Raw genomic sequence first — 27,857 nt, 5'->3', positions numbered from 1 at the left:
TACAGAGCAGCGACAGGCAACAGCAGTGTAAATTATTCTGTTCGCACCATGCCGAGCAGGATATAGCACGTGCACAGTAGGCATGTGAATAAGGAGGAAAAAGATGGTGTACAATTAAAATTACATATTGATTCACATAAATCTCTGGTAAAACATCACTCAGCTAGAGAAGAAAACTCACTTACTCCCTCACAGGCGCGTGCGCTCACATTCGCACACACACTGGTTGGCTGGCTGCACAGATGGTTGCATTGGGTGATGCTTGAGGCTAGTGGTACTGCGCTGACCAACACACAGAAATACACGTTACAAACACAAATATACAAGCGCAACATATGCACATGCACGCTCCCATATAAACATAAAGGCAAACATGGTCAGAGAACCCAAATGGAGCTGATATTTCATTTATGTGTGAAATGATTCCATCAATTTATGAATTCATGAGATTATTCTTGCTCAATTGTAGTATGTGTTTGAGAAAAAAAAAATCACTTGCTAGGTTTCTATTTTTATTCAATGGTTTAGTTTTCGACCACCTGCTGGAGGAAGCGGCAGTCAGCTTGTGTTTACTCTGCATGCATAAACTACAATGTGAATGCATTGGGAGTGTTTAATTCATGTAGCAGGATTGTGAATGGTGTTCAGAAAACTTTCCCCTTTCGCTGCTGTTCGAGAAGCTTCCTCGCTTGCAGGAAGGGGTGGGTGGAATAATCAAGGCAAAAGGGCGGGCAAAAATTTACATAGACCCGTTGAGGCCGGGTTGTGATCGAAGAGGGACAGAGGGTGCAGGAAAGACAAATGAAAGGTGACAGAGGACGGATGGAGGGAGGAGAGAGAAAATAAAGGCAGAGCAGGGCAAATATGGGACGTGTGGGGTTGAAAGTGAGGGAGGGAGCGATGTCGAGAAGAGGAAGGGCAGCGGAGGCAGGGAGAGAGATGCTGCAATTCAGAGATAGCACAGACTGAGGCTGAAAGAGCAGACAAGAAGGATGGAGCGAAGCAATGACGAAAGAGAGCATAGCAGGACTCGCATTCAGGTAAAATATTCAAGAAATTGATCCAATGTAAAATTAACTGAATACTTTTAACTAAGAAAAGCCCAAGGGAGTATTTTCTGGATTTGCTTAGGTGTCATAAAAGCAGTCAACTTGTCAAGCCTTTCAGCCATCCATCCATAACTCTTTGCATATGTCTTCATCTCTCCCTCTCCCATCTATCCATCGCTCTCCTTCCACTGGCAGGAAAGCTCTTCCTCTCTCTTCCCTTCATATCCATTTTACAATCTCCTCAAGATTCCACCCACACGAGCATGCCTCCCGCACCCTTGAATTCTCCCTCCCCTCCATATCTCCTCACGAGTCACTTCCACACATCCCGAGGGCATGGCTCTCTTTTCTTTTATTCATCTCCACATCCTTCAACTCTAATACATTTTGAGTCTCGTTGCTGTAACTGTTCATAGAGCGCTGGTCACTGCTTTATCTTCTTCTCTGTTTTTCCCTAAGAGTGAAGCGGCACTGAAGGAATATTTGTATTACTGAAGACACACTTGAAGAGTGGGCTAGAGAGGAAGAGAACACTTGTAATGTACCTGACAGGCTTAATAACATCATCAAGAAAACAGAGGGAAGCGTTCTCTCTGCATGAAACTCAATCTCTCTGGTCCGGCAGGATGCAAAAGCACCGTTGCGGCTCATGGGATGAAAAAACATACTGAGCATTGCGGGCAAGTTCTTAGGAAGAGACTTAAAAATTGGGCAGTTATTAGCTCCTGGAAGAAAAAGGGAGGAGAGAGAGCAGTATGACTCACAGCAGCTCGAATACTGTGTTTTGTATGCAGGAGGGGGGCTCGAGTGCGATAGAGGAGAAATGAGAGCGACAGAGAGAACGAAATAGAGCAGACCTTAACAGACGTGAGCAGTCATCAGACAGGGATGAGGAGGGAAGACGCGAGCAACGGCCAGTGACTTGGAGACAGCGGGCCAAGTGAATCACCTTGCTCGAGGGTGAGGAAGGTGAAAGGTGGACGAGAGTTGAGAAAGTGGCAGGTTTAGTATGAGGGAAGGGTCACTGAAGATTTGCTCCCCGATGGCCACTGGAAACAGGACTGCAAAGGACAGCACGGGCTAAAATTGACTTAAGACGCACTGTTTTGCTCTAGGGAAGACTGGATGATTCTAAATGGAAGGATCCAAAAATGTGACATGAGGGGAACAAATCAGACCACAGAGCAAAAATCCGAGCAGGAAGCAGAAGTTTTAAAAAAAGGACTAAAATAGAAATGCCGCAGATGAGAAAACATGTCAATGTGCGCACCACGCCGAGGACAGCATGGAAACTTTAACTGTAACAACGACAGAGCAAGAGATTCCTGTTAAATATTCATGCTGACAGGCCACTCTGGAAACAACTTGCTTCCTCCTCCACAGAGGGAAAACCGGGAAAAGAAAACTGCTTTCATCATGTGGGATTTTTACACGAGACAAGTTGGCAAGTGTGTCAGGTTATGCCGACATCTTGCAGCAAATTGAGACAGGACCACGTCGCACTATCCGGGCCGTGGATTCTTGGAGGTGCTCGGCCAGGCGTGAGGCGAGGGAGGAATGACGACTGGTAGAAGACCTGAAGCTGCGACTGGCAGGAGGAAGGAAATAAACATTTTTGAACGCATTAAAATAAAATGGGGACTGCAGCCATATCTATTTTATGTGAGTTCAATCTATTCTTAACTTATAAAGACAATTGCATTTTGTATGAAATGCTTTTAAATTCAACTGGAGGTACAGGTAAATAATTTTTCATTTCCTCTTGAACTGAATATCACCTTTCTAATGTTGAGTTGGACAGCTTTTGAAAGGTTGAGAAAGCACAATACTTGTTTCATGCACATCAACAAGAGGATTAAGACTGTTTTTTTTCTCCATGGCTGAATAATTACTCAGTTTTGGTGGCTCTTTCTACAATCAAGGCATTAAGACAGGCAACCCTACGCTCTGACTTGAATATCCAATTCCTCAAAACACCACGACACCAAACAGCGTCTCATCCTGAAGCCGTCGAAAGACCAGCTTGGTCTTGGTGAATATTTGTGCAAGGACTATCGAGGAGCTCTGCTATACATGCTTGAGTGATCTTGCAGACCTGTGTGCGCCAGCCAAGCTTTGAAGCCCGCTGTGTGTGGACATCCCCCTATCCCTCCCCCAAATATGTCAGCAAGATCTGCATGTGTTGCTTGGATTCTTCCCACTAGCAACAGAACTGGACCTGAACAGCGCAAGTGAGCGGGGGCACTGGGAGGAAGAGAATAGGAAAGAGAAAGGAACCAAGAGGCAAAAGAATGGACAAAAACTGACATCATGCTCGGATAAACAGAAGAAAGGAAAGAGTTTCTGGCCGCCTCAGGTGCAATGTGTGGTGAGTACACATTTGTGTGCGCGCGTGTTTGTGTGTGTGACTCATGAATGGCATATTTTCTCAGGATGTTGGTCAAAGCCAAAGGTGAAAGACACGTGCTTCATCTACTCTAATTTTGTGGAAGTATTTATTGGTCCTAATGGTCACGTGATGCTGAATTCTGCCAGATAGGTAACATTTATTGAAACTTGATCATTGTTGAAGCTTATTGCAGCGCACACCTGAATGTCCTGCTGAGAGGCGTTTATTCTGTCTTTATTAAGTAAATAAAGTCCAAAAAAAAAAAAGAAAATTAAAAACACCTCAAAATATGAATTAGTGAAGTTCTACATCACTGCAAACAATACTCCTCAATAATCAATTTGCTTCTCAGTCTGATATTAAATCTTACTACCCGGTTAGAGCTGAAATTAGAGCTGGACACTTGACCCTTATTTGTCGGTCAGACCCCCGACCTCCGGCCGCTATCTCGGTCACTATCTCGACCCTCCAGCCTTATTCATATATTCAAAAAAACATCAGTGCATGACGCCGCCGCAGGAGAGGTGGTAACGGCAAAGGTTTATTTAAACATAATTTGTTGGCAAATTTACTATTCAAATCTGCTTATCTTATGATGGTCTTATTCAGGTCTTATGCCTCTCCTTCTTATTATTAGTCTCCTTCTTCTTCTTTGTTCTTCTCCATGAACGTGCCCAATCCAAGTAAGTATGCACTGTTGGTGTATAGGGGTTATGGTATTGCCCCCCCCCTTGTAGTGGTATGCCACGGTAGCAGGTGGGAAGTGCTGGTTTTGTGATGTCAGAATAAGGAAATGCAGGCATGCTTAAACGCACACCGCTGTCTCTTGTCTCTTCCAACACAAACAGTTGGTAGTGGCGCGTTTGACGCGTTCAAAGGCAATTTTTGTAAGAGATTAAAAGCACCATTTGGGCCATTTCACAGTTTTAAAAAAAGCAAGGGTTCAGGAATTCAGGACTCAGAGTCCATTTGGTCAATTTTGGCTCATCAACAATTTAACACATGTTGAAGTTTTAAGATTTTCTTTCTGCAGCCAGAAACGTTGGACTGGTTGCAAATAAACACCTCATCCCTCATAGACAGTAGATACATGATCTCTCCCCTTTGCTGAAACACATAAAGGGAATACATGTGTACTCACTCTGTCATTCTCATTCATCCTCTCTTGCACACTCACACTGTAACAACACACACACACACACGCATGCACATAAACATGGGGGGGGGGGCTTAGCTGTGGCTGAGGAGAAGTGACAGTCGTCGCTTTATGACCGCCGGCCTCGTACTCTAGCAGAGTTGGCTTGTCGTGCTCATAATGAGGTTGTAGAACGTTCTAAGTGTCATCTGGATATGGTCCCCACACCATCACTCTGTGTGTCGTTGGAGCTAGTTGCCCAATGAGAAGATAAGATGACACTGGGAACAAAATGTTGGTCTTTTTTATGTATGGATGCTTTATTTGGTAATATATTTGTCTCTTCTGAAGAAAATTCCACTTTTAAGCTAAAACGATCAAAATCAATCCTTATGCGCTTGTCAGAGCGTCATTGATTTGTGCACAGACTAACAATATAGCAAAACAGCGAATCCAAATGCTGCAAAAGCATTGCTTTGATGACTTTCTGTAGTCAATAACACTGTCAATCTATTTCTTCATCTAATGCCTGCAGCGCTTTTCCCCCCATGACGGCTACAGAATGCGCAGCTGCTCGACACAGCTCAGTGCTCCACAGTAAAGCACTTGTACATGTTGCATTTGTCTTTCTTGCTCGCCATCGATCAAATATATTAACAGAGGAGCGGGATTTGAGAATACAACACTACTATTGTACACAGGACTACACTTAAAGAAATGCAATTCCATTTCATTCGACAGAAATGCTCTCATATTTGATTTGGACATTTGAGTATTGTGTTCCCTTGCCACTTTGCACTTTGAGTTTTGCAGCTTCTGTGCTTCAAGAGTTTTTTTTTAATATTCATAAAAAAAAAAAAACACACAATTCTGCCATATCAGCAGCCATATTGTTGAAAACGGGCTGTTTCAAAGAGATGAGTTGACTTGGAAGCTTTGTACATATCAACGGGCACTCATAGAAGATTGTCCAATGAGAGCACGAGTGGATTCATCCTGTGATCTGATTGGCTGCAATGACCCAGCATCTTCCCTTGTTCTATCGCGCCATTCTCGTCATGGTTAATAAATGAACGGCACTTTTGAACAACGTTCTGTTAGGAAACTTATAATGTTATTATGAGGGGGCAACAGTGTAATAGAAGCTTAAACGTGCCCAAAATAAAAATTACAAAAATAAAATAAAATAAAATAAATAATAATAATAAAAAGTCAAACTCTACTTTGCAATTTTTCACCATTTTCACCTTCAGGTTCTGGTTCCCATTAACTGTGATAAATGCGAGATTATGTGAATTTAGCTACGCGCTAATGCACTTGTGTGTAATTATAAAAAGACAGATCAAGATAAATTCACCATCGCATCAGGCTGGAAAAAGGTTTTATTTGAAAAATCACACTCCGAGGAACTCTCAGGATTTTACTTACTAAACAACGATACTGTTTCAAAATGTTGTTTAGAGAATGACGTTGACTCATTCCTAATAATGCGTTCTTGGTCTTGAGGAGGAAGCAGAGCCTCCAGCAAAACATGAATGCTTCTGAATATACAGCGCTGTTAAGTGTGTAGAACAAGGGAAGGGAAAAAAGCCAAGAGTTTAAGAACTTTTTCAACATTTTTTTTTTATTAAAGTGGAAGGAGAGGTGGGTAGTATTCCGTGGGCAGTCCGTGATTATTTGCAAACACCCCAAATGACTCGCAATTAGAAACAATGTTGTGATGGGGCCAGAATGAGGACCACTTTCCTAGTTTGCAAAACATTATCTGGCTGTACCAACGACGAGCACACAGACAGACTCACATAACCTCTAAACTTCACTTGCCCATCAATTAGTCCATCCTCTGTTTTTGCCTTGCATTGTTCCTGGAAATATCTCAATGTCATATGCTGATAAGGGTGCATGAGTTATGTGGGTGCTGGAATAACCTCTTTAATCAAGAAGAAAGCCGTGTCTGTATGCTCAACATCACTTCCGACATGTTCCCTGTGGCTGTTAGCCCTATCAATTGTCACAAGGTCACTGCTTTGGGGAGTTCAGGAACGCATTCTCTTAATTGGAGATGAGGAGGCGCATGTGTGGTCTTCCTCATCACATTGAAATATGATAGGAGTCAGCAACAGCACAAAATAGGCCACCATTCTCTGAGGATGGATAGCTCTGGGTTACCGCCTCACAAGAAGGATTGCTGGTATATTTTACAAAGTAAATGAAGTGGAAATGTGTTTTCTTTAGTGCATGGGCTTAAAACATGAAGAGGGAATTTCACATATTGAGAGCAACCTCCTAGTTGAGATAGATTTGCTTTGCAATGTGTTTGACTTTGGGACAAGCCCATTGTGACTTCTTAAGTTCTTTCTTCAGCTAAGTCTGCTTAATTAATCTAAGAAGTGTACATGACCAGAATAAAACCTCCTTTAATGTGTACCTGGGGTGGTCAAAAGGGCAAATTTCAAGAAAAGCTACATTGAAATACACTGGTTGGATTAAAACAAATTTATAATAGCCTGCGGAACCGATTTTCCTTGGTCAGACACTGATAAATTTGAGTCAGTCTCGTTATTTTCCAGAGGTGAGCATTCCGTCAATACTGATGGACGCCAGTTTTGCTGCCTCTGTGTCACACATGGCGGGTCTGCAGCGCACAATGAATAATCAGCCATCTCAGGCAAAGGTGGTAGCCTGTGACACGGGTCATGTTACAGCTTTACGGAAAAATAAATAAATGACTAAATTATAATGTGGGGCCGTTGGAAAAATACTTTGCATAAATATCACAAAACCTCCGAAAATGGATTTCATCGACGGTTTATAGGCGATTACGGCTGCGCTCATGCTGATGTGGCGATATATTCTTTTATTTATTTTTTTGTTCAAAACGTAAAGGCAGCAAAAGCTGTCTTGCTCTAGTGCACACAAGTGGATATTTTAATTCTCATTCAGAATGGGCGCAGCAGTTACACCGTTGAATTTTCATTCACTCGTGAAACCGTAAGCGATCGGTCCTTGGGGATGAAGCAAACCTCATAAAGCAAACATGAAATAGGAATATATAGATATCAGCAAATGCAATTCCTCATGCAATAACACACATGGTCGTACGCCGTTAAGGTTCACAATTTTCATTGCTCCGTAATGTATTCCTTCTTTTATTTATTGCATGCGCTTGTTTGTCTTGAGCAACGGCCTGAAAGAATTTATTTGCTGATCTTTTTGTGTCTATTTAAGCTTGTCGAATGCTAAGCAACATTTTAGTCCTCCCATCGTCTCACAGGCTCATATTTCTGTTTTGTTTTTACTGGGAGATTAGCCTGAAAGTGATTCTGACTTTGACTTTAATGCATGCTTCAATGCGGATGCACCATCTGCAGGGAATTCACATCACACCCTATATGAATTAATTTGACAGTGAACTAAGCAGAGAAGCAATCTTCAGATGAACTGATGAACATTAAGCATGAGTTTAATCAGACCTTGCATTGCTCATTCAGTGGGAAGACCTCTTTTTTTATTTTGCACTTAGCACACTATTTGATCAGTCAATTAGCATAAATATGTGCTTTGCGTGAAGTCTTTAATATTTCAAATGGTGCATTATACGAGGCATCAACCGAGTCTGCTCACACAATACTTCCAACCGTTTGGGATCAAAACTTAAGTATGCCAGTGCTTCACATAATTGTCATTTGATGCAGAACCAAACATCCCCAAATTATAGCACGGTTAATAAGACCCTCACTTTCTATTTGTCTTCTATCTGGTGTGAATTGAAGAATTGCTGAAATGGAAGGGTTGCATTCAAATATTAACTTGAATTGACTTTCCGCTTGAGCAGCTTCCGCTCATTAAGATGTATGACCTTGAAGAGGGAGCGAGGTGGAGAGGGATCAGGCAGTTTGTTGTACAGTATGAGTGAGAGTTTGTTCGTGGGAAATAATTTATTGACAATGATTTATTTGGAGTAGCAGGCTTAACATTTGTGTGATTAATCCTTCTGAAGCATGTGTATTGACCCCCCGACACTTTTTACACGCATTTAATAAACATGCATACAAATACGTAAATACTGAAACACTACACCACACATATTAAATTGCTTTTTTACAATCTACGTACAATGCTATAGTTTATGTTTTATATTACTACTGCCAATTTTGAGTGTGTGTGCCATAAGATTTTTTTTTTAATTAATGCACTCGTTCTTCGTATGACTTTTAAAGTGTATGCTGCATTTTTTGGAATTGGGTTGGAAATAATTAAATTACACTGCTGAATGACTAAGCTGCATCAAAAGACAAAGCTATACGTGTTCTTACTGCACACCTTTGGGCCATTTTCACATTTCACAAATCGGCTCACTTTGATTTCACTGGGTAAAAAAATTCTCGAATTGTAGCAGTTGAATATTGAGGTTTTTGCCATGCTGAAACGAGTGCAGTTCTTGTGCGACCTCACTCAGTCAGTTAAAATGGACCAAACATAAATTATACAAACTTACGATGTTTGTATGCTTAACTTTCAAATATATGCAACAGCTGTTACCACCAGACAGTCTAATGTTTTGCAATATTCATCATGCACGTTAAAAAAAAAAAAAAAATGAAAGCCACAAATTTAAATGCAAGTTGTTTTTTTAATGAAAGAATATTTTATGCATATGCACGATGTCATCCTCAAAATGAATACAGAATGCCAAATATTATATTTACTAAAATATTCCAACGTATAGTGATAATGATGAACCAGCAAGGTGCTGGTATGTGTTTCTTTGAGCCAAGAGAGAAACTGGGGATCAATTCCGAAATCTGACACCAGTGGCTATTAAAAGCGTACATTGAAAGGGGAAGGGACAACTGAGTAAACAACAGACTACTTCTAAGTAAACGGAAAAGATCAGCGAACGCACACGACAAATTAAAGCCTCCCCCTGTACTCATTGGAAAGAAAGGTGGGCTGCTGTCATTTTTAAATTGAAATGTGATTTTTGTGTGGTTTTCCTGCATTATCATTTTGTATAGCGTGTTGACTTGATTGAGCTTGACAGCCTTGTACTTGCACAACAATAGGAAAATGACTTGTCTTGCCTTGTAATTGTGCATACTATGTGTAAAAGTGCGTGTTATTCCATAAGAATATTGATAGTGGCTGAAAGTTTGACTGAACTGGGCGAGGCAATATCGTGGATCTTATGGGACTGCTCAAAACAATCTGTCTTTCTGTGCCTAGAAGTCATTCTTATCTCACCCGACACACAGACACACAATGTGCATACTGTCACTATCTTTAATCTCCTTTTCTCCCTTTCACACCTAACCTGCCTCTAAAGACTGCACTAGTCACTCTTCAGCATTCAGATTTGTTAATTCTTTTTTATAGATGCAAAACTGATTTCCCTTCGCCCCGAAGCCTTACCAACAAATTAGACAAATAATAGAAGACAATGGAAAATAAAAACGTTTACGAGACAGGATGTTTTGATTGAAATCTCACCACCCTTCCATCTATCTCTCATTTATACCGCTTATCCTGTGCAGGAGATTGGGCGACTACAGCCTATCCCAGTTGAAGGCTCGAGGCGTGTGACACCCAAGACAGATTACCAGTCAATCACGTTGACTGACAACCATTTAAATTCAATCTCACGGCTATGGGCAATTTGAAGTCATTCACAAACACAGAAAGAGGAAATACGTTTAACTTTAAAGATATTGTGGGTGGCACAGAGTGCGAGTGATTCGCACAAACACTTAAGAGTTCAATTGAGGTTGGGGGGTTAGAATACGGAATTCCAACCTTTCTGTGTCTAGTTTGAACGTCCAATGTGCTCAATCGATTGATCATTTAATTCATAGTTTTGACTTCATTTTATTATTATTTTTTTTTTTAAATGATTGCATCTTCGACATCTGCATTTACTTTGGAATACAGTGATCAACAATTTTGCCGTTTTTCTGACGTATTACGGGCCAAACCAGGAATGTAATCAGAATGTTAATGCATTTTCTGCACTGTCTTTAAAAAAAAATAATGTCCTGTTTTTGAATAAAAGGCTGGAAATGCAAACTTTTTTTGTCTTTTTTTTTTATAAAATCCAATCCAGCAATCAATCGACCAAATAGTCGGCATATTTATCGATTTTTAAAAAAATGTTACTTGCAGCCCAAGACCCTCTGAAGATAGATGGTCTAGAAAATCCCTGCAAAAGAGTTTTTACAAGATTTAAAAAAAAAATCATTGTACATGTGTCACACACAGTCATGCCTGTGTAAAAATTGATTGACACACCTCATGCTGAAACTGTCCAAAGCAATCATTTGTTTTCAAGAAATACTTTGCAGGAAAAGTAAATGTCCTGAGACTGCAACCGTATGCGAGTGTGCGTGAGTGTGAGTCTAAGCACCCTAAGTTACTAAATCCGAATGCATTTTTCAGCCGCATGTGTGTTGTGTCTTATCCAGGCGTGGTGCCCTGTGGCGGTGGGGTTCTGTGATGGTAACCATGATCCCCAGCAGCCACTATATCTGCAGCACTCATGCAAGAGAGGACGACTCCACAAACGATCGAGAGGAGCGAATTTTAGCCGTGCTGGGCATCATCGGAACCATTCTCAATCTTTTAGTAGTCATATTTGTCTACATCTACACCTCGGTCACTTAAGACCTTCAGAGAGACTTAAACGAGAATGACTGGCGTCCAGCCAACGTCCCTGCCACCATACGTCTCTTCAAGTATTTATGTGCTTGGAGGGTTAGATCATTACGTGCTAAGATAGAAGGATCCTTGGCGGTGTGTACAGCTGAATTGAGGCCAACTGCAAGTGTATCAATTCACTGCTGTAAGAATAGTCCTTCGCCATTTACTGAAGACTGCTGCCAAATGTCACGACAGTATGGAGTTCCATGAGGCATTTTTTCTCTCTTTCTTCCCATATTGAACTTGTCATCTTCAGACAGTCTCATGCCAAATCATTGCTGACACCGACTCCCCGCACTCATGACTTGGCATTTCTATGAAAATGGGATTTTATCCCAGGGTGGATTTTACTGTGCTGTTTTTAATATGAGACTCTAAAAGAACCTTATGTGCGTGTTTCTATTTATAAGGTGGGCTTTGTTTCACTGCCGGATTAATATTCATCCGAACGGACCAAACCGATGTAGCCGACTGACGAAAAGGCCACTACTATAAGAACGATCGACTGAAGGACCTTTGTGCCTCGCCTAAAAACTTGTAACTTAATGCATTCACTTTTTGCATAACATCAGTTGCTATAGTGAGTAGCGCTTAAAAAAAACATTTCCATGGACCTAACGTGTCCATACCTGAGCACACCAGAGGAGAGATTCCTGGCAGTGCTCGGTGTCATCGGCATCATGCTCAATCTCTTGCTGCTCGCCTTTGTCTACATATACACATCTATTTGAGAAACTGCTTCTTCAAACACACTACGAGCACATGTAATACTGTGCAGAAGGCATATTTCCTGTAAACATGTAAATATCCTTGAGCTAAAACTGTGTTTCATATCTATATGACATATCCATGTCCTGTCTACATATCTGACGTTTTGACTGAAGTTTTGCACCCTTCAGGTTGTCTTGCATAAATCCACCGCAGTCGAGATGAACATCATGACATGTTTACTTAAGCTTGCTTTGCCGTGACCTTAGCTATGTGCTAACCAAGCTGAGAGATGTAATTGAATTAATGTTGTTTGCGCTCTATGCCTTTTCATGTGCAAACCATAAAACACTCCAAGATGGAACAAGAGGGTGTTGACAAGTCGCCATGCACAGCAGCTCATCACAACAGCAAAGATCCCTCTACGGATGCTCAGTGTCATAGAATAATGGTTTATTTCCTGTTGCCATGCCGCTTCGATTGGATCTGTAAAGCAGTCACGGAGCACTGTCAGAGGTGGGAACGCTTGAAAATGAGACAATGTCACACAAATCAAGACTGTGCGATGCTGCAAAATGACTTTAAGTCGCAGGATGTTTGCAAAGGAAATGAGCAGAACCAGTGCGGATTATCTGACATAAGTGGGCCGAAAGCATCTGTGCATGGTTTGTTATTACAGGAAGATACCAAAGACTATCTGCAAGTGGGTTTGAGCTTTGCCACTGAAGGCGCATGCCAGTGTGGATATGATTTGGGTTGCTGTGCAATTAAGGGAGGAGAAAATGCACATGCCAGGAGAGCAGGAAGGACAGGTCTGAATCTTCATCTGATCCTCATCATTCTCTTCTCTACCAACAAGTTAAAACCAGAGAAGACATAATACCAACTGGACCCATGTGAATCTCTGCAGCAAAGCACATCACTTTTATATTGCTATCGGTATTTAAATTTTGAGGACAAGTTGACAATGGATCAAAGAATCAAACCGCAAGCTCCTCCCCTGATGCAATTTTTCTTTTTGGCTTGTCTTTGATTGTCATTACAGTGAAAGCAGCCTTGTGCAGTTATGCATATCTGAATTATTGGATGATAACCTTCAAAAAACGTAAAACGCAAAAAAAAATAAAAATAAAAATCCATCTATGGCTATGTCGAGACAAGCATTCATGAATTTTGATAGCATGATGAGCTTTTACTCTTAGTTTTTAAAGCAAAAGAAATTAAAAATATACTGCTATAACACACACAAGCATTCATCCGCATTTTGCTAATAGTCCTTAAAAATTACATGTCACATCACATGCCAAATGTATTTGCATATCTTAATGTCAGTTTGTTTTTGGGACATCAAAATTGGTTTAAATAATGTTTAATGCTTACAATAATTTTTTGCCTGATACTATATACATCTGTACATGTATACATCTAGATGAAATATGCCAGATGTTGCGATTGGCGGATAACCAGTCTACCCCGCCTACTGCCCGAAAACAGCTGGGATAGACTCCAGCACACCTGCAAACCTGGTAAATGTGTACACAAAAATGGATGGATGAATGCGCCAGATGTGTCAACATTTCATTTCTGTTTGTAGTCGCCCAAACTTCACACAGAAAGAATTCAAATTGAGACAAGGAGACCTATTTGCAAAACTCCTGGAAGTCATCATTTCGATTACTGCCACGAGCAGAATTTTTATATTTTTAATTTTTTTTTTAGATGTGGAGAAGCGTGAAAATGTATAGCCTGCCACTGTAGCAGTTTAGCCGCTAGAAGCAGGCTGAGCAGCCACTCGGACCAAAGCCGCAATTAATCGTGTCATCGTCACCTTTTCAAGTAGCAATGTTAACATTATTATTCATGATGATAACTTGAAAATTATACAGTAAAGTTGACATTTTAATGCTTATTCATTATTCCTGGCGGTCATTTTTTAGTAATTCACAGTTCCGTTCTGTTGTTCAACCTTTGTTCTACCATTGAGTAAATAATGTTTCAATAATCTTCTCTGTTCATTTTTTTTTATTTAATTCTGTTTAAAAAAAACTAATTCATACTGTATGTTAATAAAATGAAGTAACTCTCTAAGAACAATGAGAAGTTGTCATAACGATCGCATTTTTTTTGTACCCACCATCCTGCGGACGAATGGTTCCCACTCGAAAAGCCAAACTGTATTTTAATCGTGCGTTATCGTTTACTTTTGATTAAACACACATTGTCGTAGTCCATAAGCGCTACAACGACTGACTGCAAATATTGTAACAGCATCACTCTTCATAAGTTGGCAGTATTGTCATACATATTTTAAAAAAAAGAAAAGTATCAGCATGTAGACAAATGAAAGTTACAACAGTAAAGCCACTGTATCATTGTATCAAGCCTCACAAATAATAAAGTCCCCTTGAATTGTGAACAGCTAATACATAAAGCATTTGCACAGCTCAGGCAGAATTCTAACCAACAGTGCTCTTCAAAGGTCAACCCTCCCCCAAAAATATTTTTAAATTTCTACAATTTATAGAACGAAACACATTAAATATTTTTCATGGTAAGACTTTGAACTTAAAAATGTTCACGTTCAAAAGTGTCAATAATAATCTCCCTATTTTTTTTTTTTTAAATGGATGATTAAGCCCTGGTTGTGAAGACCTCGAACAAGCCTAAGATAAGAACAATAAAATAATAATTGCGACGCTCTGTTAACCAATGTTTACATAACCCAAAAAATTCATAATTAATTATTAACATTTAATAACTCACATTATTTCAGGGTCTCAAAAAAATTCGCATTACAGAATCAAAGTTAATAAAAGCAGAAAGCCCAGAGGTCTGGTCCGGGCCATCTGCTGTGCCCACAGACACAACCACCATCAATGTACAAACACACAGCACTAATGGAAAGCGCCTTTTGTTGCCACAGGAAAAACAGCTGCGCACACCTTGGACTGCACGAGCAACAATTAAATATTAACATTAAACAGTTTCTACATTCTGCATCTGTATTCAGAAATGTTCATTCTGAGTCTGAGCTTGTCAGCGACTATATAATTAAATGTTCATGTTGTTTTATTTTTATGATGCATGACATGAATTGATTTTCAGCCTGAGAGGGCATTTTGGACTCAGCCTGCCTGAGATTGGAGTGGAAAAAAAAAAAAAAAAAAGCTTCTGCATAAGAGAGTGCTGAAAATGTATAATTGCTGATGAATATTGAGGAGAAGCAAGTCATTGCGAGATAAAAACAAATAAAATAAATAAATAAATAAAACAAAGGGAAAATACAAAATGACTTTTCACAAACCTATTAAAAAAAAACATTCAGCTCAAGATTCAGCATGATGATTCAGACTTTCTTTACTTTACTTTAGTGCTAACTGGTTAAAGGTGTGGCCATGATTTTCCTCAGCCATTAATAAAGTTATATTGAGTAAAAAAGCAAACTGTGTCATCTATATATATTTTTTCTAAATCAACACGATGCATCAGATGGAACAGCAGTTACAAACATTTAGTCAAAAGCTCTGATGTATCGTCGTTCTTGTAATAAATGGCTGTGTGTAAGAAATAATAATGCCAAGAGAATATACTGTCATTTGATTTCAAGTGAGGCCATTTTTGTTTTAAATAGACGATGATGTTTCCGACACTGAAATCCTCACACCTCAAAAGTGGAATAGTCCATAACAACAATAATTACACACCTAAGGTAGAGAGCAAACTTTTTCTTGGTTGGATGAACGGTATTTCAAGTAAATCACGTCATAATGGAGTTTCTCTGATTACTGTAATGCACATTGTGCATATCTTGACAATTTCTGTCAAATTTCACCGAGTTGGCTCAGATCAGTGTTTTTCATAGAAGAAGAAAAACACTGTCCTAAAGCACATATCTGACAAAAAAAGCAAGCAGGTGCTCAGATTATTTTTCCTGGTCACTTCACATATTTGCGCAGCCACTTGTTTTTGGGCAGCATTCATTGAAGGGGATGCTTGTGATGCTCTTTACTTGGCAAGCTGCCATAACATAGCAGAACAGAAAGGACAGATGGAACTGAAAGGAACACAATAAGGCAAAGTCAAACAGACAAGGCAAATGATTCCAAAACAGCATTATGATAATTATGAGACAAGCTTATGCATGCACATTATTAATATATATATATATATATTTTTTTTTTTATTACTTTGTCAGAATAAAATGTCACTGGCACTTTTTATTTCACAATCTGCTTATCTCCTTGCAAATGCAAAATCGCCACCGGTCGATACTACACACCTGTGGAAATATATATACAATATTATACACATACAAAAACAACTAGAACATGGTTACACTAAAATGACTGTTAAATTGTTATTTAAAACTGTAAAGTTGATAAAGGGTATATGATTTGGTTAAATTCAATTTTCATTGTTTCCTATCAGGGGGAAAAAATGATTCCACAATCTTAACAAATCAGCATTTCACCAGCGTGCTCTAGAAAGCATTCTGTTGGGCCTCAGAGGTTCTACACGATTGCAACTGACCTTCAGTGCAACATTAAAAGTGATAAGGAAATGTTATCTTTCTAGGTGTTACTTCTGTGATGCTTCTTATTAATGCAGTGCTTTCATGACTGCACTAACAGTATTACCCTCAACCCCCCCCATAAAAACATCTCCCCCACCCCACTCGTACCGTTGCTTTGGAAGACCTGTGCTGTTGTGTGCACCCATGCTCAGCCAGCCAGATAAACTAAGAGTGTATCCTCGGGCAGTCCATGAGACAGCCAATGACCTGGCTAATGTGGGTGAATGCCCTTCTCCCACACACAGGCACAAACCATCTCACGAGCAAACAACACACACACACACCAGCCTTTCGAAGCATAGATTTGACAAAATTGCACAGTTAAATTCAGGGTAACGATGCATTTTCATGAATCTTTGCTTCGTGCACGACTGACATTATGCTGTTATCTTTTCTGCTCAGTGCCTTCTTCCACTTTGCAGAGTTGCTTTTCAGTCTTTCGTTAGATGGCCAGCTCAAGCATGAACCTCATTTTTAGCTATGAGCCGCAAGCCACTGTCACTGAAATAAGGAAATATGTTTAATGTAAACTGAAATATAATGTCCTATTTGCCTGTTAAACGTTAGACTCCCTCACAAGTTGTCTGAGCCTTGAAAGAAAATTGGCCTTGATTCACAAACTCTTGAATGTTTGCTGTTCGTACAGTTTTAAACTTCCGATGTACACGACGCGACGCCACAACAAACGGGACTAGTCTCCACTACAAAAAAAATAAATATTGAAGAAAAATCTCTGAATAGGTGACAAAGTGCAAATATGAATTTCCCCCTAAAATTAGTAAGTCTAGTGGCTACTTTGGGAGTGGACATGTAGCTTGCAGGCCTCCCATCTCTGAACCAAAAAGTATGAAGGATGCAGGATTTTGCCATTTGCTGTCAATATAGGAAGTCTGAGGTTCTTATTTGGTTTGGTTGCATGATCCAAATGACCCGATTAACTCCCCTCAGAATCAACAGGTCATGCACCTCCCAAGATGACCAGCATTTTGAAAAAACATGCATACAGAAACTCATAGTCACATGACTGCACCAGAATGTTGTGTAGCTGTTACTTTGGCATTTCATGCGCTAAACGTCCAACATAAGCATTTCTAAAGGGGGTTTCCAGGAAATGTGAATGCTGTGTGACACCAGTGTCTCTGTGGGTCCTTACGAGACAGTGCTTGGATGTTTGACTTTGCAAAACGCTTTATTATCAGACTGCTGATGATAATGTCACCACTGACAAATTTCAGGTTACTTAAGGTAGAAGATTTGTGAGACAACTTTGGGGGCATGTTAATCAAAAATAAATGCATTTAATAAAACACCGAAACCATCACAGCCATAAACAACAATGATTAGTCTTACTTTTGATGTAGGACAAGTCAAATTTATTTATATAGCATTTAATCACAAAGGAATATCAACGGGCTTCACAGGCCTACATTTGCCAATTCCAACATTTCCTGATCTAAACCCACCAAGAGGGCCAAGAAAAACAAGAAATAAAAAAAAAAAGAAAAATAAATAGAGGGGGAAAATTATGTATTGATGCGGTAATATATTCTCCATTCAAATAGGTGACTTGCTTGGCAAGCTCACAGTGTAGTGTTTCTGACCAGTTCATTTACTGTGCACCAAATCCCACACATGGAAATCGAATCCTGGCACACATTCAACACTACAGGGGTGATCATCACACATGTGCTGGTAGTAGATTCTTCATTAAAAGAGGGATAATAGATACCACGGGATATGAGAAATGCTTCTTTAGCTGAAACGCTGATCTCTCCAATTAAGATTGCAGAATCCTGTGTCCCTGAGGTCTCATTATACTCATGTGATCTGTATCACACAGAAACTGATCAACGTATTAATGGGGTCTTTTACTTGCTCTTTGTGTGCTTCCATCCCCTTAACATGCAGCAACGCAATTGATCCAGAGAGACATGTAATCAAGTGTGCAAAATGCAAATACGGTAAGATGTCGACAATGCAGAATCGCATATGATGAATGGCTTTGAAAACATTTAATGCTTATTTGCAAATCATATTAAGGTCACTTATCACATGTTTGGTTTCGCTGAGGTCTGACTGTAGACTGAGTCTCCTCTGAACTTAAAGATCTATGAGTATGTGAAGATTTTATTCACGTGGATTTAAAATAGTCATTAATGGACAAATTACTTGATGAAACGCCCCTGTGGGGGAAAAAAAACACCTGTCCTTCAGCTTTGTTGATGGACTTTGTTGTTTATTACCAAAGTGTTCAATTGCAATCATTCTGCACCAGTCTGTTTGAAACATGATTAATGAGAATGACTCAAGTGCCTTGGCAGAAAACTGCTGGACAAAATAGGTGTGCACTTTTTCCCCCTGGGACTTTTCTACATCTCCATCAGGGAGTGAATCACTTCCTGAAAGACAGCGTCAAATCCGATCTATCACCCACAAATGGACAAAGTGATGATTACAAGACTTAAACAAACATGATGTCACCACAGACAAGTCAAGGCCTCTTCACTCTTGGTGACACTAAACAGTGGAGACACACAAAGACCAGAGTTGCTTTGTATGTCAACATGACCTGACATAGAAAAAGGGCACTTGTACAGTTTTGCCTATACCGATTTTTTTCTGTATTTGCTCAATTATATTTTGTCAAGTGGTTGCATAAAATAACATTATCTGTATCCAGATATTTTTTTAAGTAGACCATACATTTACTTAAAATATATAGAAGGATCCAGGTGATTTTATTTTGTGAAAACAATTTATTAAATAAATTGAGTAAATTCAACACAGCATTTTTTCAGTGCACTTGACGAAACTTAATCTTGAGTGTTGTAGAGCATCCAACAGTGAATTGCAGTTCGTATTGTAATTGGCTTTTCTGTACCGGTAACGCCATCTTGTGGCAAGAGTAGTCACTACGCCATCACTAAGAACGTCGCTTTCAGGTAAACTGAGAAAGGTTTTTGTTCAGTTTACTTTGTTTTATTTCATCAAATGGCTGCAAGAAGCAAAAACGTTTTTATTGTATAATAATATAGAATGGTGCATAAAATAAAAATTTAAGCAGTTCAAGTCTGCCTTTTGTTTTTTAAGAGATGCGACTAAAGCACATGCTGTAGATTACTTAATAAATATTACAATCAATTCATATAAAATGAGATTGATAAATATTAGTTGTGTTTTACAAACAAGATAAGCAAACCAATAAAGTTGCTGAACAGTTTTACTTGCGCATATGCATAAGATCTATACTTTTCTTTTCATCAGGATACAGGTGTGTTATTTTCCTCTGAATGGTTCATATTAATATCAGGTAATATTTGACAGCTGGTGATAATGTCAATCTTCTCAGACACGGCCTTCAGGTCATCCAAAATCAGCCGGATGCTGTGGGAGGCGTTGATGATGGCGCTCTGTGATGTATTAAGCTGTGCTGTTGCACTGCGCACCTTTAACGAGAACATTTCGTCACAATGAAACTGTTTCAATAGATTTTTCCCATACATTGAAACTTGTTGTGCTTATGGTAAATAGACCTTGTAAAACAGTTTTGAAACTTTCATAAGCTTTTGCGACTTACAGTGACTTCACTGCTAATTCAGCAATCCCTCTTCAAGCAGCTAAATTTTTAACATAAATGAACACATAATCCGCATGTTTATTTTCACAGTTCAGTTAACTTTGTCATTTAGTATTTCTTTTCCCCCGGTTCAACATGGATGTTCATGAGCTAAATACAAGATATGCGAATCAGCTACATCTCCCATTGTGCCGCCCGGTTCTCAATCCATTTTCAATAAGATTTACGGAAGGCCAGCTATGGAAAAAATATATTGGGGAAAAAAATCAGTTTAGTCAACCGCACGAAATAATTTAGAAAACCAAGATTAAACTATGTTTGAAAATTCAAGGTTACTAAACCTCATGCACACTCTCTCAATCACAGATATCTTTGTAACACATACACACATAGATCTCGTATTGTACGTTGAAATTCCTACAATATATTTTTCTTGTATGACTTCAACCAAGTTTATTCATATTCAGGTTTTTATTGCTTGTATGCCCAGTATGAATATGTACACTGAATATGAAGATGGATAATGAAGTGAGACTGATTTTATAAACCCTATGTTGGTTTTCTAATCTCATTTGCACAATTTCTTCCAATGTTAGCCCACTGGTTATTATATTGTTTTGTTGTCTGTGCACAATTAAATACGAATCCCATATAGCGTTATCCCATGGGTCACCAACCTTTTTGAGGCTGACAGATACTTCTTGGTGACTAACGACTAACTAAACATTATGATCTTTGTAAAGGGAGATTTTCATAAAGCTCTTGTACTGGATCCCATTGTGTTGTGCTATAGGTCACATAGGTTATGGACACTTAGAGTAGTTCCCATTAGAAACGGTGTGCACTGCAGTACCTCTTTGCTGGCACTGCCATAAACATGTCGCAACATCTGTCCCACATCGGAATAGAGCCGGCAGTTTGACTCCTGCAACTTCTGCTGTAATAATGTATCACCTGGAAATTTAACACAATAAATCATGGTTTTGCTTCATGTCATGACAATGCCTATTTTTTATGATTAGCATGGCTCACCAAAAGGTTTATGTGTAGGGCTTGGTCTGTCTTCCACAATAGATTGTATATCAGGGTGATCTCTCACTACAATAAGTGGAGGTAGATCTCTTTTGAGTATCTGAGCACTTTCGTGACTCAATGCAGATCCTGCATGCGCCGTCTCCGCCTCGTGCTCGCTGTCCGTTTCAGAGGCCTCCCCTTGAATCTGGGAGGATCAACGAGATTACTCAAAGAGGGGCTGGTGGATTATGTTTATGTTCGACATCCACAGACAACAAAACTACCTTGGCTCCTGCAATGGCCGTCTGAGGAGCTGGCAGGGAGGTGATGTATACCTCATCATCGGAATCGGTTTCTGATGCCTCGCCCTGCACCACTATCTGGTACCTGGTGGTCATGACCACTGTACACAAACAGGAGCAAAAATCCACATTATACTTAGAACGCAGTATCTCATTCGAATTAAATTAAAATATGAAAAACAACGGCAGTATCGTCACTCACGCTAATTCTTATTCCAATCAAAGGCAAAACGATACAATACAAAATAAAGTGAAACAAACCCCAGTTTTAAAAACGGTTGTTCGATCACATGAGCATACAGGAAATAGTTTCTTTCAAAAGTCCAATGAAAAAGCAGTGTGTGTGTCACGTGGGAAACAATGTTCCAATCGAGTAGGCGGCTGTCAGCTGATACTAAAGAGGTAAACGGTATAAATCGCAGCGTACACCGGTGTAGTGTTGGTGCGATTGATATGTATGCATTCTGCTTAAAAACCAACACAGGCCAAAACACAAGATTATAAATGTATATATTCACTGTTTTGATAACCATATTTTTAACCATCCTTTTCATGTGGATTGTGGCATATTGAGTAAAGTGTTATTCCGCTGGACTGCCCTGTTATTAATTTCGAGCAAACCCCGGAAGTGTCTCTGTTTACCTTCGTTAGCTGCATTTCGCCTGACGGGTAGGTTGAACGGTTTGTTCTTAAACGCGTCTTCGGTCGCGGATGAATTTCATAAAACATCAATAAATGACATTACGTCCCAAATTAATCTGTCACATTCAAGGTAAAGTAACCTGGTGAACGCGCGATGAAAAGGGCTGTTTAGTGACAGTTTGTAACTAAGCTAGCTCAGCTAGGTTTGCTGCTTGTTATCATAGTTTCCGTCAATGATTTTAGCTTTGAAATTAATCGATTTACACGTTTGTCATGTTCTATAATTACATTATTTCCATTTCTCTTTACGCAGGGATGGCAGACGATGCTCTGTTTGAGTTTCTCCATATGGAGATTGTGGCACACGTTTACAGGGATCTGCAATCCAATAAAGGGGAGGCTGACAACAAGGTTTGTATGTTTTTATGCGCAGTCTAATCAAGAATTGTGACCCTTTAAAAATAAAAAATAAAATGAATTCGTTTTGAGCTTTGCCTATCACATTGTTCATATGGCTTTGTAATACAGGACAGGTCCTCGCGTGTTTCAATTTTGGAGGGGATGGGCTACAGAGTGGGACAAGGAATCATTGAGAGGTAAAGAATTACTCTTAATTTGCAATATGTTATATTCCGTATTTATATGTTGTACTTGTTTGCCCTGTCGAGGTTGACGAGGGACTCCCCCTGCTTCAAGGATGAATTGGATATAATGAAATTTGTTTGTAAAGACTTCTGGACGAAAGTCTTCAGGAGGCAGGTGGACAATCTTAGAACTAACCATCAGGTGAAAATAAAATTGATGCAACTGTTTTATTCATGATGATTTCTGAGATATCACATCTTATGTTGATTTGTATCTTTCTTTAGGGCACCTACGTTTTGCAAGACAACAAATTTAATTTGTTGACACAGCTCTCTAATGGTAAACAGTACCTGGATCAAGCTCCTAAGGTCTCAGCACATATATTGTGGGTTTTTTTTTCCAACATAAATTATTGACAATAATCCTAATTTTAGTATGTGTTCCCCCCCCAGTACTTGGCCTTTTCCTGTGGTGTGGTGAGAGGAGCTCTGTCAAATCTAGGTCTTGAAAGCGTGGTTACAGCTGAGGTCTCTGTCATGCCATCGTGTAAGTACCAACAAACCTCTTGTCCATCTAGGGGAATACAGTGGGACCTTTCAATTTGGAATTCAATGTAAACTTGTGGAAAATGTCCCTGTAAAGCTGCATACAGATTTGTAGTTTTGTAGTCGCGTTTTGGACAGCGATCCTTTTCAAATGCTTTGCCATTTTATGTCACCATAGTGAATTTAAAATAAAACAATGAAGACATGTAATTGAAGTGTAAATGTACAGAGTCTCCTTCCCGTAGGTGCTTCACCAGGCATTCACTGCTGCCACCTTTCAGGTGCTGCTTGTTTGTTGTTATGGCAGAAAGACGCGCACACACACACATAAAATCCTGTATTTCACAAAAATAGAATATTTCAAGTGATCGACAAATAAAGATACTTAACACAGAAATGTTGGCCATCCGAAGTGATATGCTCTCAGTTCCTTATTAATCCTCTTTTGTTAATTACTGGCAGCATCAAGGCAGCGTGTCATGGAGGTGATCAGATTTTGGCACAGTTAAAGTGTTATTGTAGCCCAAGTTTCTTTGATATTGGCCTTCAGATTATCTGCATTTCAGGGTTCTGTTCACTCATCTGACCTTCCTTTTGACAATACCACATTCATTTTCAGTGTAGTTCAAGAGAGGCGAACTAATCTTGCTGGAAAATAAAATCATTGTGTCCCAAAAGCTCATCGGAAGCATGATCTGCTCTAAAATTTCTTGGTAGACAGCTGCATTGACTGTGTACTTCATAAAAGACAATGGACTCACTCCAGCAAATGACATGGTTGCTGTTTGCAAAACATTACGGCTTGGCTCTTGTGCTTCTCCACCAGTTGCCCTTCAGACTCTGTTAACTTGATTCCCTAATCAAATGCAAAATTGGCTTTGATCTGAAAAGGGTACTTCTCTGTTAATCTGTTCATCATGTGAGTGTTACTTTTTGAAATTGAAATATTGAAATACATTTTCTATGAAAGTGTAATTAATTTTCGATGCACCTAAAAGTACTATTTTTTTTTTGATGACCTGACTGGTGGAAAATAAATTCCACACTGGCTAAGGATGTCTCCTGATTTTAACCCAATCGCATGTGTTTTTCATATCATGAAGACCAAAGTGATGGCTTTCAGACCCACAAATGGGCAGGTAACTGAAAGTGGCTGAAGTGAAGGCCTAAAAAACAAAATCTCAATTTCAAGCCAAATGTTAAAATTTATGGTCCTTTGTGGATTTATGTCCACATACTTTTGAGCTATAGAAAATTGACACATATGTGCTGCTGTATGTTGGTGGCATATGAAATCAAACCCATAAAAGGTTTCTGTCCAAATGCTCAGCTGTATTTCAAACTGCCTTCGTGTGTGAAATCAACATATTGCAAAATACTTTAACCAAATTTCAGCGTGCACCAAAGGGTTAATTAACTGTGGCCGTTTGGTTTTTTTTGTCTTTTTATGGCGTTTTCTTTTCTTTCCCAGAATTGCTTCAAAACAAGTACTGACCTCATTAAGCAGTTTTAAAAAGTGCGTGAGAAGAAAAGTGGGCGCCAGAAATGGTAGATTTATTTTCAAAATACAGTCCCACTATAAGCATCGTTGTCATTATTGCGGTTGAGGTCCAGTGTTTTATGTTTTATATATTTTGCGAGCAATGGTGATTGTATCTGTGTGAATTTTGAAATATATTTTTTAAATCCCTGATCATTTAATAACAGATAAACGTGAACAAGATATTCACTCTCAGATTATTTATTGAAAGATCCATTATTCACAGTATAAGGTCTGTCCTGTCCTTGACAAGCTCCACTGTGTTTTAATTATTATTACTTAAATTAAAAGAAATTATTAACTGTGCTGTTGTCTTTGCAGGTAAATTTCAAGTGGTCATCCAGAAATTATGACAAGGATTTGATTTGCTGCTGAGTTCAAACATTCTTGTCCTTCAGATTCTTATCTTACCAAAACGTATAGGAGCTGCCATTCTCATCTCCTATTCATCACTGCAAAACAAGAAAGAATCCAATATAGTTCCCAGGGGCCCCGAGACATGTTCTGGTGCCCATTGTAATAGGGCTAAATGGAACTTGCGACCCTTCTACGTGTAGAATTCCGATACAGATGCGGCGTTTTTGCTTGCTGAGTTTTTCTTATGCAAGCGAATTGCTTTTTCATGTACTGTCTGGAAGTTAAGTGGAACTAAGCTCTGATTGACCTTGGGGGTCATTCTGGTTGACAGTGTATTGTCTTTTTCCAGTGATTGTGCCACATAAATATATTTGCAAGTAATAAAAAAAATTAATTCAGTAAATTCCACCCTGTATCTATGTACCCACTCAAATTGTGTCACGTTAACTGTATTACAGCAAGCTAGATACTGAGCTTAGCAATTTTTTTTAGCTCACCACCAATTGTAAATTCCATGCAACAGCTGACGTAAATTAACTGCTCTGGTTGAAAAACATGTTTTTATATTTGTATTTCTAATGTTTAAGTATAATGGTTACCCATGAATTTTCAATTGTACCATTTTACATGAAATCTGAAAAACTATTGTTTTCTTGATTAAGATGCTAAATTGTAACTACTTGTATTGTTTAAAAGAAAAATAATAGGTTTAGTGGCTGTATGTTATTCTTGGTTAATATTTGTTTGCTCTAATTTGCGTATAAAAATGGTCAAATGAAAAAGTCCATATTAAAGCACTTCATGTTAGATGGTCTCATTTTTATCTCAGGCGGTCCAATAACTTTGTTCAGCACTGTAGATCCGTATGTGATAAATGCACTAGTTGGATGTTTCACCACAGTATTTTTTTTTAATTAACAATATGCCCTCATTTGAGGACAGTGGGTCATTTAAAAAAATGTTTTGGAGATAATAAACATCAGCAAGCATAAATCCACGCCGATTGTGGATGATGTCATCGCATGCCACTAGAGGGACGCACAGCACTGATCTGTCAAACGCGATGCAGTTCTGATCTGTCTTGCTTTCACAAATCTCAGCATTTAGTCTGTTCTCAAACATTTCAATTATGACAAAATAGTTTTTAGTTTTGTTGTTATTCAGATTCTACCCAGAAAAAAAAAACCATCTGTAATGTGGTATTGGCTTCTCCTTGCGTAGATTACAAAAATAAATAAATAGTCTTTTAATATTACTTGTATGTTTGACGCTTCTTGGTTACATGGTTCTATTATGTGTTCAAAAATCATTATTTCCTCAGTTTAATTTTAGATCATTCCTGTTTGTTAAAGTATGCAACCGTTACTTTGTTTTTCATTCGTAAATGTGTTACTATTTATTACTACAAACAATTATGTAACTACTGCATATCCCAACTCTTAAATTGTGTCATAGTAAAGTCTATCCAGTTTTATGTCAGCTCATAGGACAATCATCATTGAAAGCCGTACTTTTATTTCAGAGGTTCCAAACTTTTTAATTATTGGTAAAATTCTAAATTGTTGGATTGTTACTTTAGTTTTTAATTTCCTGTTTGCATTCTGCTTGTAATTGTGCAAAAATAAGGTTGAATCATTTGAAGAAAGTTTATTCATTGAACTGAGCTAAATTCTATAAGTTACTCTTGTACCAGATGAACAGAACTCACTTGCAAAATAAATTGTAGGCTGTTTGAAACAAGTCAGAATATGCATGTGCTGCAACCCACTGAAAACCTGAAAACACAAATCCTCTCTGGAAATCAAACACGTCTGCAGGCAGGATTAGAGCGAGATGGAGGCAGGGGTGGGAGTTACAGAAATGCGGTGGAGTGAGGGAAACTTGAGTGCGGGGAACCTGGGATGGAGAGATTTAAAATGTAGAAAAAGAGTTCACAAGAAATGGGAGGAGTTGGGGGGTAGGGAGGAAGCATGGCTTGAAGAAACCAAGGAGGGTGTGAATTTAGAGAGGGCAGCCTGCAAACGGGAAGTTGAATGTAATGTTTCGCTTTATTGGCTCAAATGTTCAGTATCTCATCAAGTTGTACAATTTGGAATCCTACAAAAAATATTTGGAAAAATTGATCATGAAATCATGCCAGCTCATTTCAGTCAATATCTTCAAAGCATTTCACAAATGTGTTTCCCATTTTCATTGTCTTTTGACTTTTTCAGTTTTTTTTTTTTTTGTTTTGGTGTTTTTTTTTTTTTGTGTGTGTTTTGTTTTGTTTTTGCTTGCGTGATCTGCTCCAGTGGTGGCAAAGAGGAAAAATGTGATGTATGAACTTAATGCAAAACTGTGGATGCTGTTGTCTTGGCTGCTCAGTACAATATAACGAAAAGCAACCAGAAGATTTTAAAAGCACCATGTGTACAGATGTGTTTAGTAACTGTGAACAGACTAATCTCTCAGGCACATGCTGTAATCTGCCTCACACTGAGAACTGCAAAAAGTGTGATACATAAAGTCAACCACTGTCTGCAAACTCCTTTTCAATTTTCATGTTACACTTTCTCAAAGGCTGAATGAGCTTTTTACTTTGCAATGTTATTTCAGCTTCATTTTAGAGCAATATTATGCTCGTATGAAATTTCAGACCCTGATATAGTTCGATTTCCATTCCCGTTATTTCTGATGGAAAAAAAATATTTCCCAAAATCAGGGATTGACAAGTGTCCTGCCCCTGCCCCATGCAAATTTTTGAGTAAC

General features: G+C 38.9%; 2 protein-coding genes and 1 pseudogene across 6 annotated transcripts; 2 read left to right on the top strand and 1 right to left on the bottom strand.

The window, feature by feature from the left end:
• Positions 1 to 787: 787 nt before the first annotated feature.
• LOC148333647 (protein TUNAR pseudogene) lies at positions 788 to 15,422 on the top strand (annotated as a pseudogene). Its single transcript, XR_015844295.1, has 3 exons — positions 788 to 1,040; positions 1,509 to 3,417; positions 11,032 to 15,422. The product of XR_015844295.1 is annotated as a protein TUNAR pseudogene (transcript).
• Positions 15,423 to 19,749: 4,327 nt separating this feature from the next.
• On the bottom strand, positions 19,750 to 21,848 carry bloc1s3 (biogenesis of lysosomal organelles complex 1 subunit 3). 2 transcript variants are annotated; one of them, XM_088300738.1, is made up of 5 exons: positions 21,702 to 21,848; positions 21,423 to 21,541; positions 21,157 to 21,343; positions 20,978 to 21,078; positions 19,750 to 19,993 (listed from the first exon to the last, which is right to left on the bottom strand). In XM_088300738.1, exons 2-5 carry the CDS (start codon positions 21,534 to 21,536, stop codon positions 19,808 to 19,810), a joined length of 588 nt encoding a protein of 195 aa, XP_088156864.1. In that variant the 5' UTR covers positions 21,537 to 21,541; positions 21,702 to 21,848; the 3' UTR covers positions 19,750 to 19,807. The 2 variants fall into 2 exon arrangements, with proteins under 2 accessions (XP_088156864.1, XP_088156863.1); XM_088300737.1 differs by having other exon boundaries at positions 21,643 to 21,809.
• Positions 21,812 to 25,916, top strand: trappc6bl (trafficking protein particle complex subunit 6B, like). 3 transcript variants are annotated; one of them, XM_088300741.1, is made up of 7 exons: positions 21,812 to 21,842; positions 22,396 to 22,493; positions 22,611 to 22,678; positions 22,751 to 22,868; positions 22,952 to 23,035; positions 23,120 to 23,213; positions 25,074 to 25,916. In XM_088300741.1, the coding sequence occupies exons 2-7, from the start codon at positions 22,398 to 22,400 to the stop codon at positions 25,103 to 25,105; spliced, it is 492 nt and encodes a 163-aa protein (XP_088156867.1). In that variant the 5' UTR covers positions 21,812 to 21,842; positions 22,396 to 22,397; the 3' UTR covers positions 25,106 to 25,916. The 3 variants fall into 3 exon arrangements, with proteins under 3 accessions (XP_088156867.1, XP_088156866.1, XP_088156865.1); XM_088300740.1 differs by lacking the exon at positions 21,812 to 21,842 and adding an exon at positions 21,866 to 22,109; XM_088300739.1 differs by lacking the exon at positions 21,812 to 21,842 and adding an exon at positions 22,108 to 22,212.
• The last annotated feature ends 1,941 nt before the right edge of the window (positions 25,917 to 27,857 follow it).

The sequence above is a fragment of the Idiotropiscis lumnitzeri genome, chromosome 7 (genome assembly GCF_059441095.1).
Source record: "Idiotropiscis lumnitzeri isolate Australia: NSW breed Sydney's pygmy pipehorse chromosome 7, RoL_Ilum_1.0, whole genome shotgun sequence".
Lineage (NCBI taxonomy): Eukaryota > Metazoa > Chordata > Actinopteri > Syngnathiformes > Syngnathidae > Idiotropiscis > Idiotropiscis lumnitzeri.
Note: the sequence above shows the minus strand (reverse complement) of the source record. Positions and strands in the feature narration are given on the sequence as shown.

Excerpts from the sequence above, each read along its gene's own strand:
- trappc6bl (XM_088300739.1), top strand. The coding sequence starts at position 22,176 with ATGACATTACGTCCCAAATTAATCTGTCACATTCAAG. Across the intron at positions 22,494-22,610 it reads AAGGGGAGGCTGACAACAAG|GACAGGTCCTCGCGTGTTTC; the intron begins GTTTGTATGTTT and ends TTTGTAATACAG. Across the intron at positions 23,214-25,073 it reads GGTCTCTGTCATGCCATCGT|GTAAATTTCAAGTGGTCATC; the intron begins GTAAGTACCAAC and ends TTGTCTTTGCAG.
- bloc1s3 (XM_088300738.1), bottom strand. The coding sequence starts at position 21,536 with ATGACCACCAGGTACCAGATAGTGGTGCAGGGCGAGGCATCAGAAACC. Across the intron at positions 21,079-21,156 it reads CCCTACACATAAACCTTTTG|GTGATACATTATTACAGCAG; the intron begins GTGAGCCATGCT and ends TTAAATTTCCAG. Across the intron at positions 19,994-20,977 it reads ATGGCAGTGCCAGCAAAGAG|GTGCGCAGTGCAACAGCACA; the intron begins GTACTGCAGTGC and ends TTCTCGTTAAAG.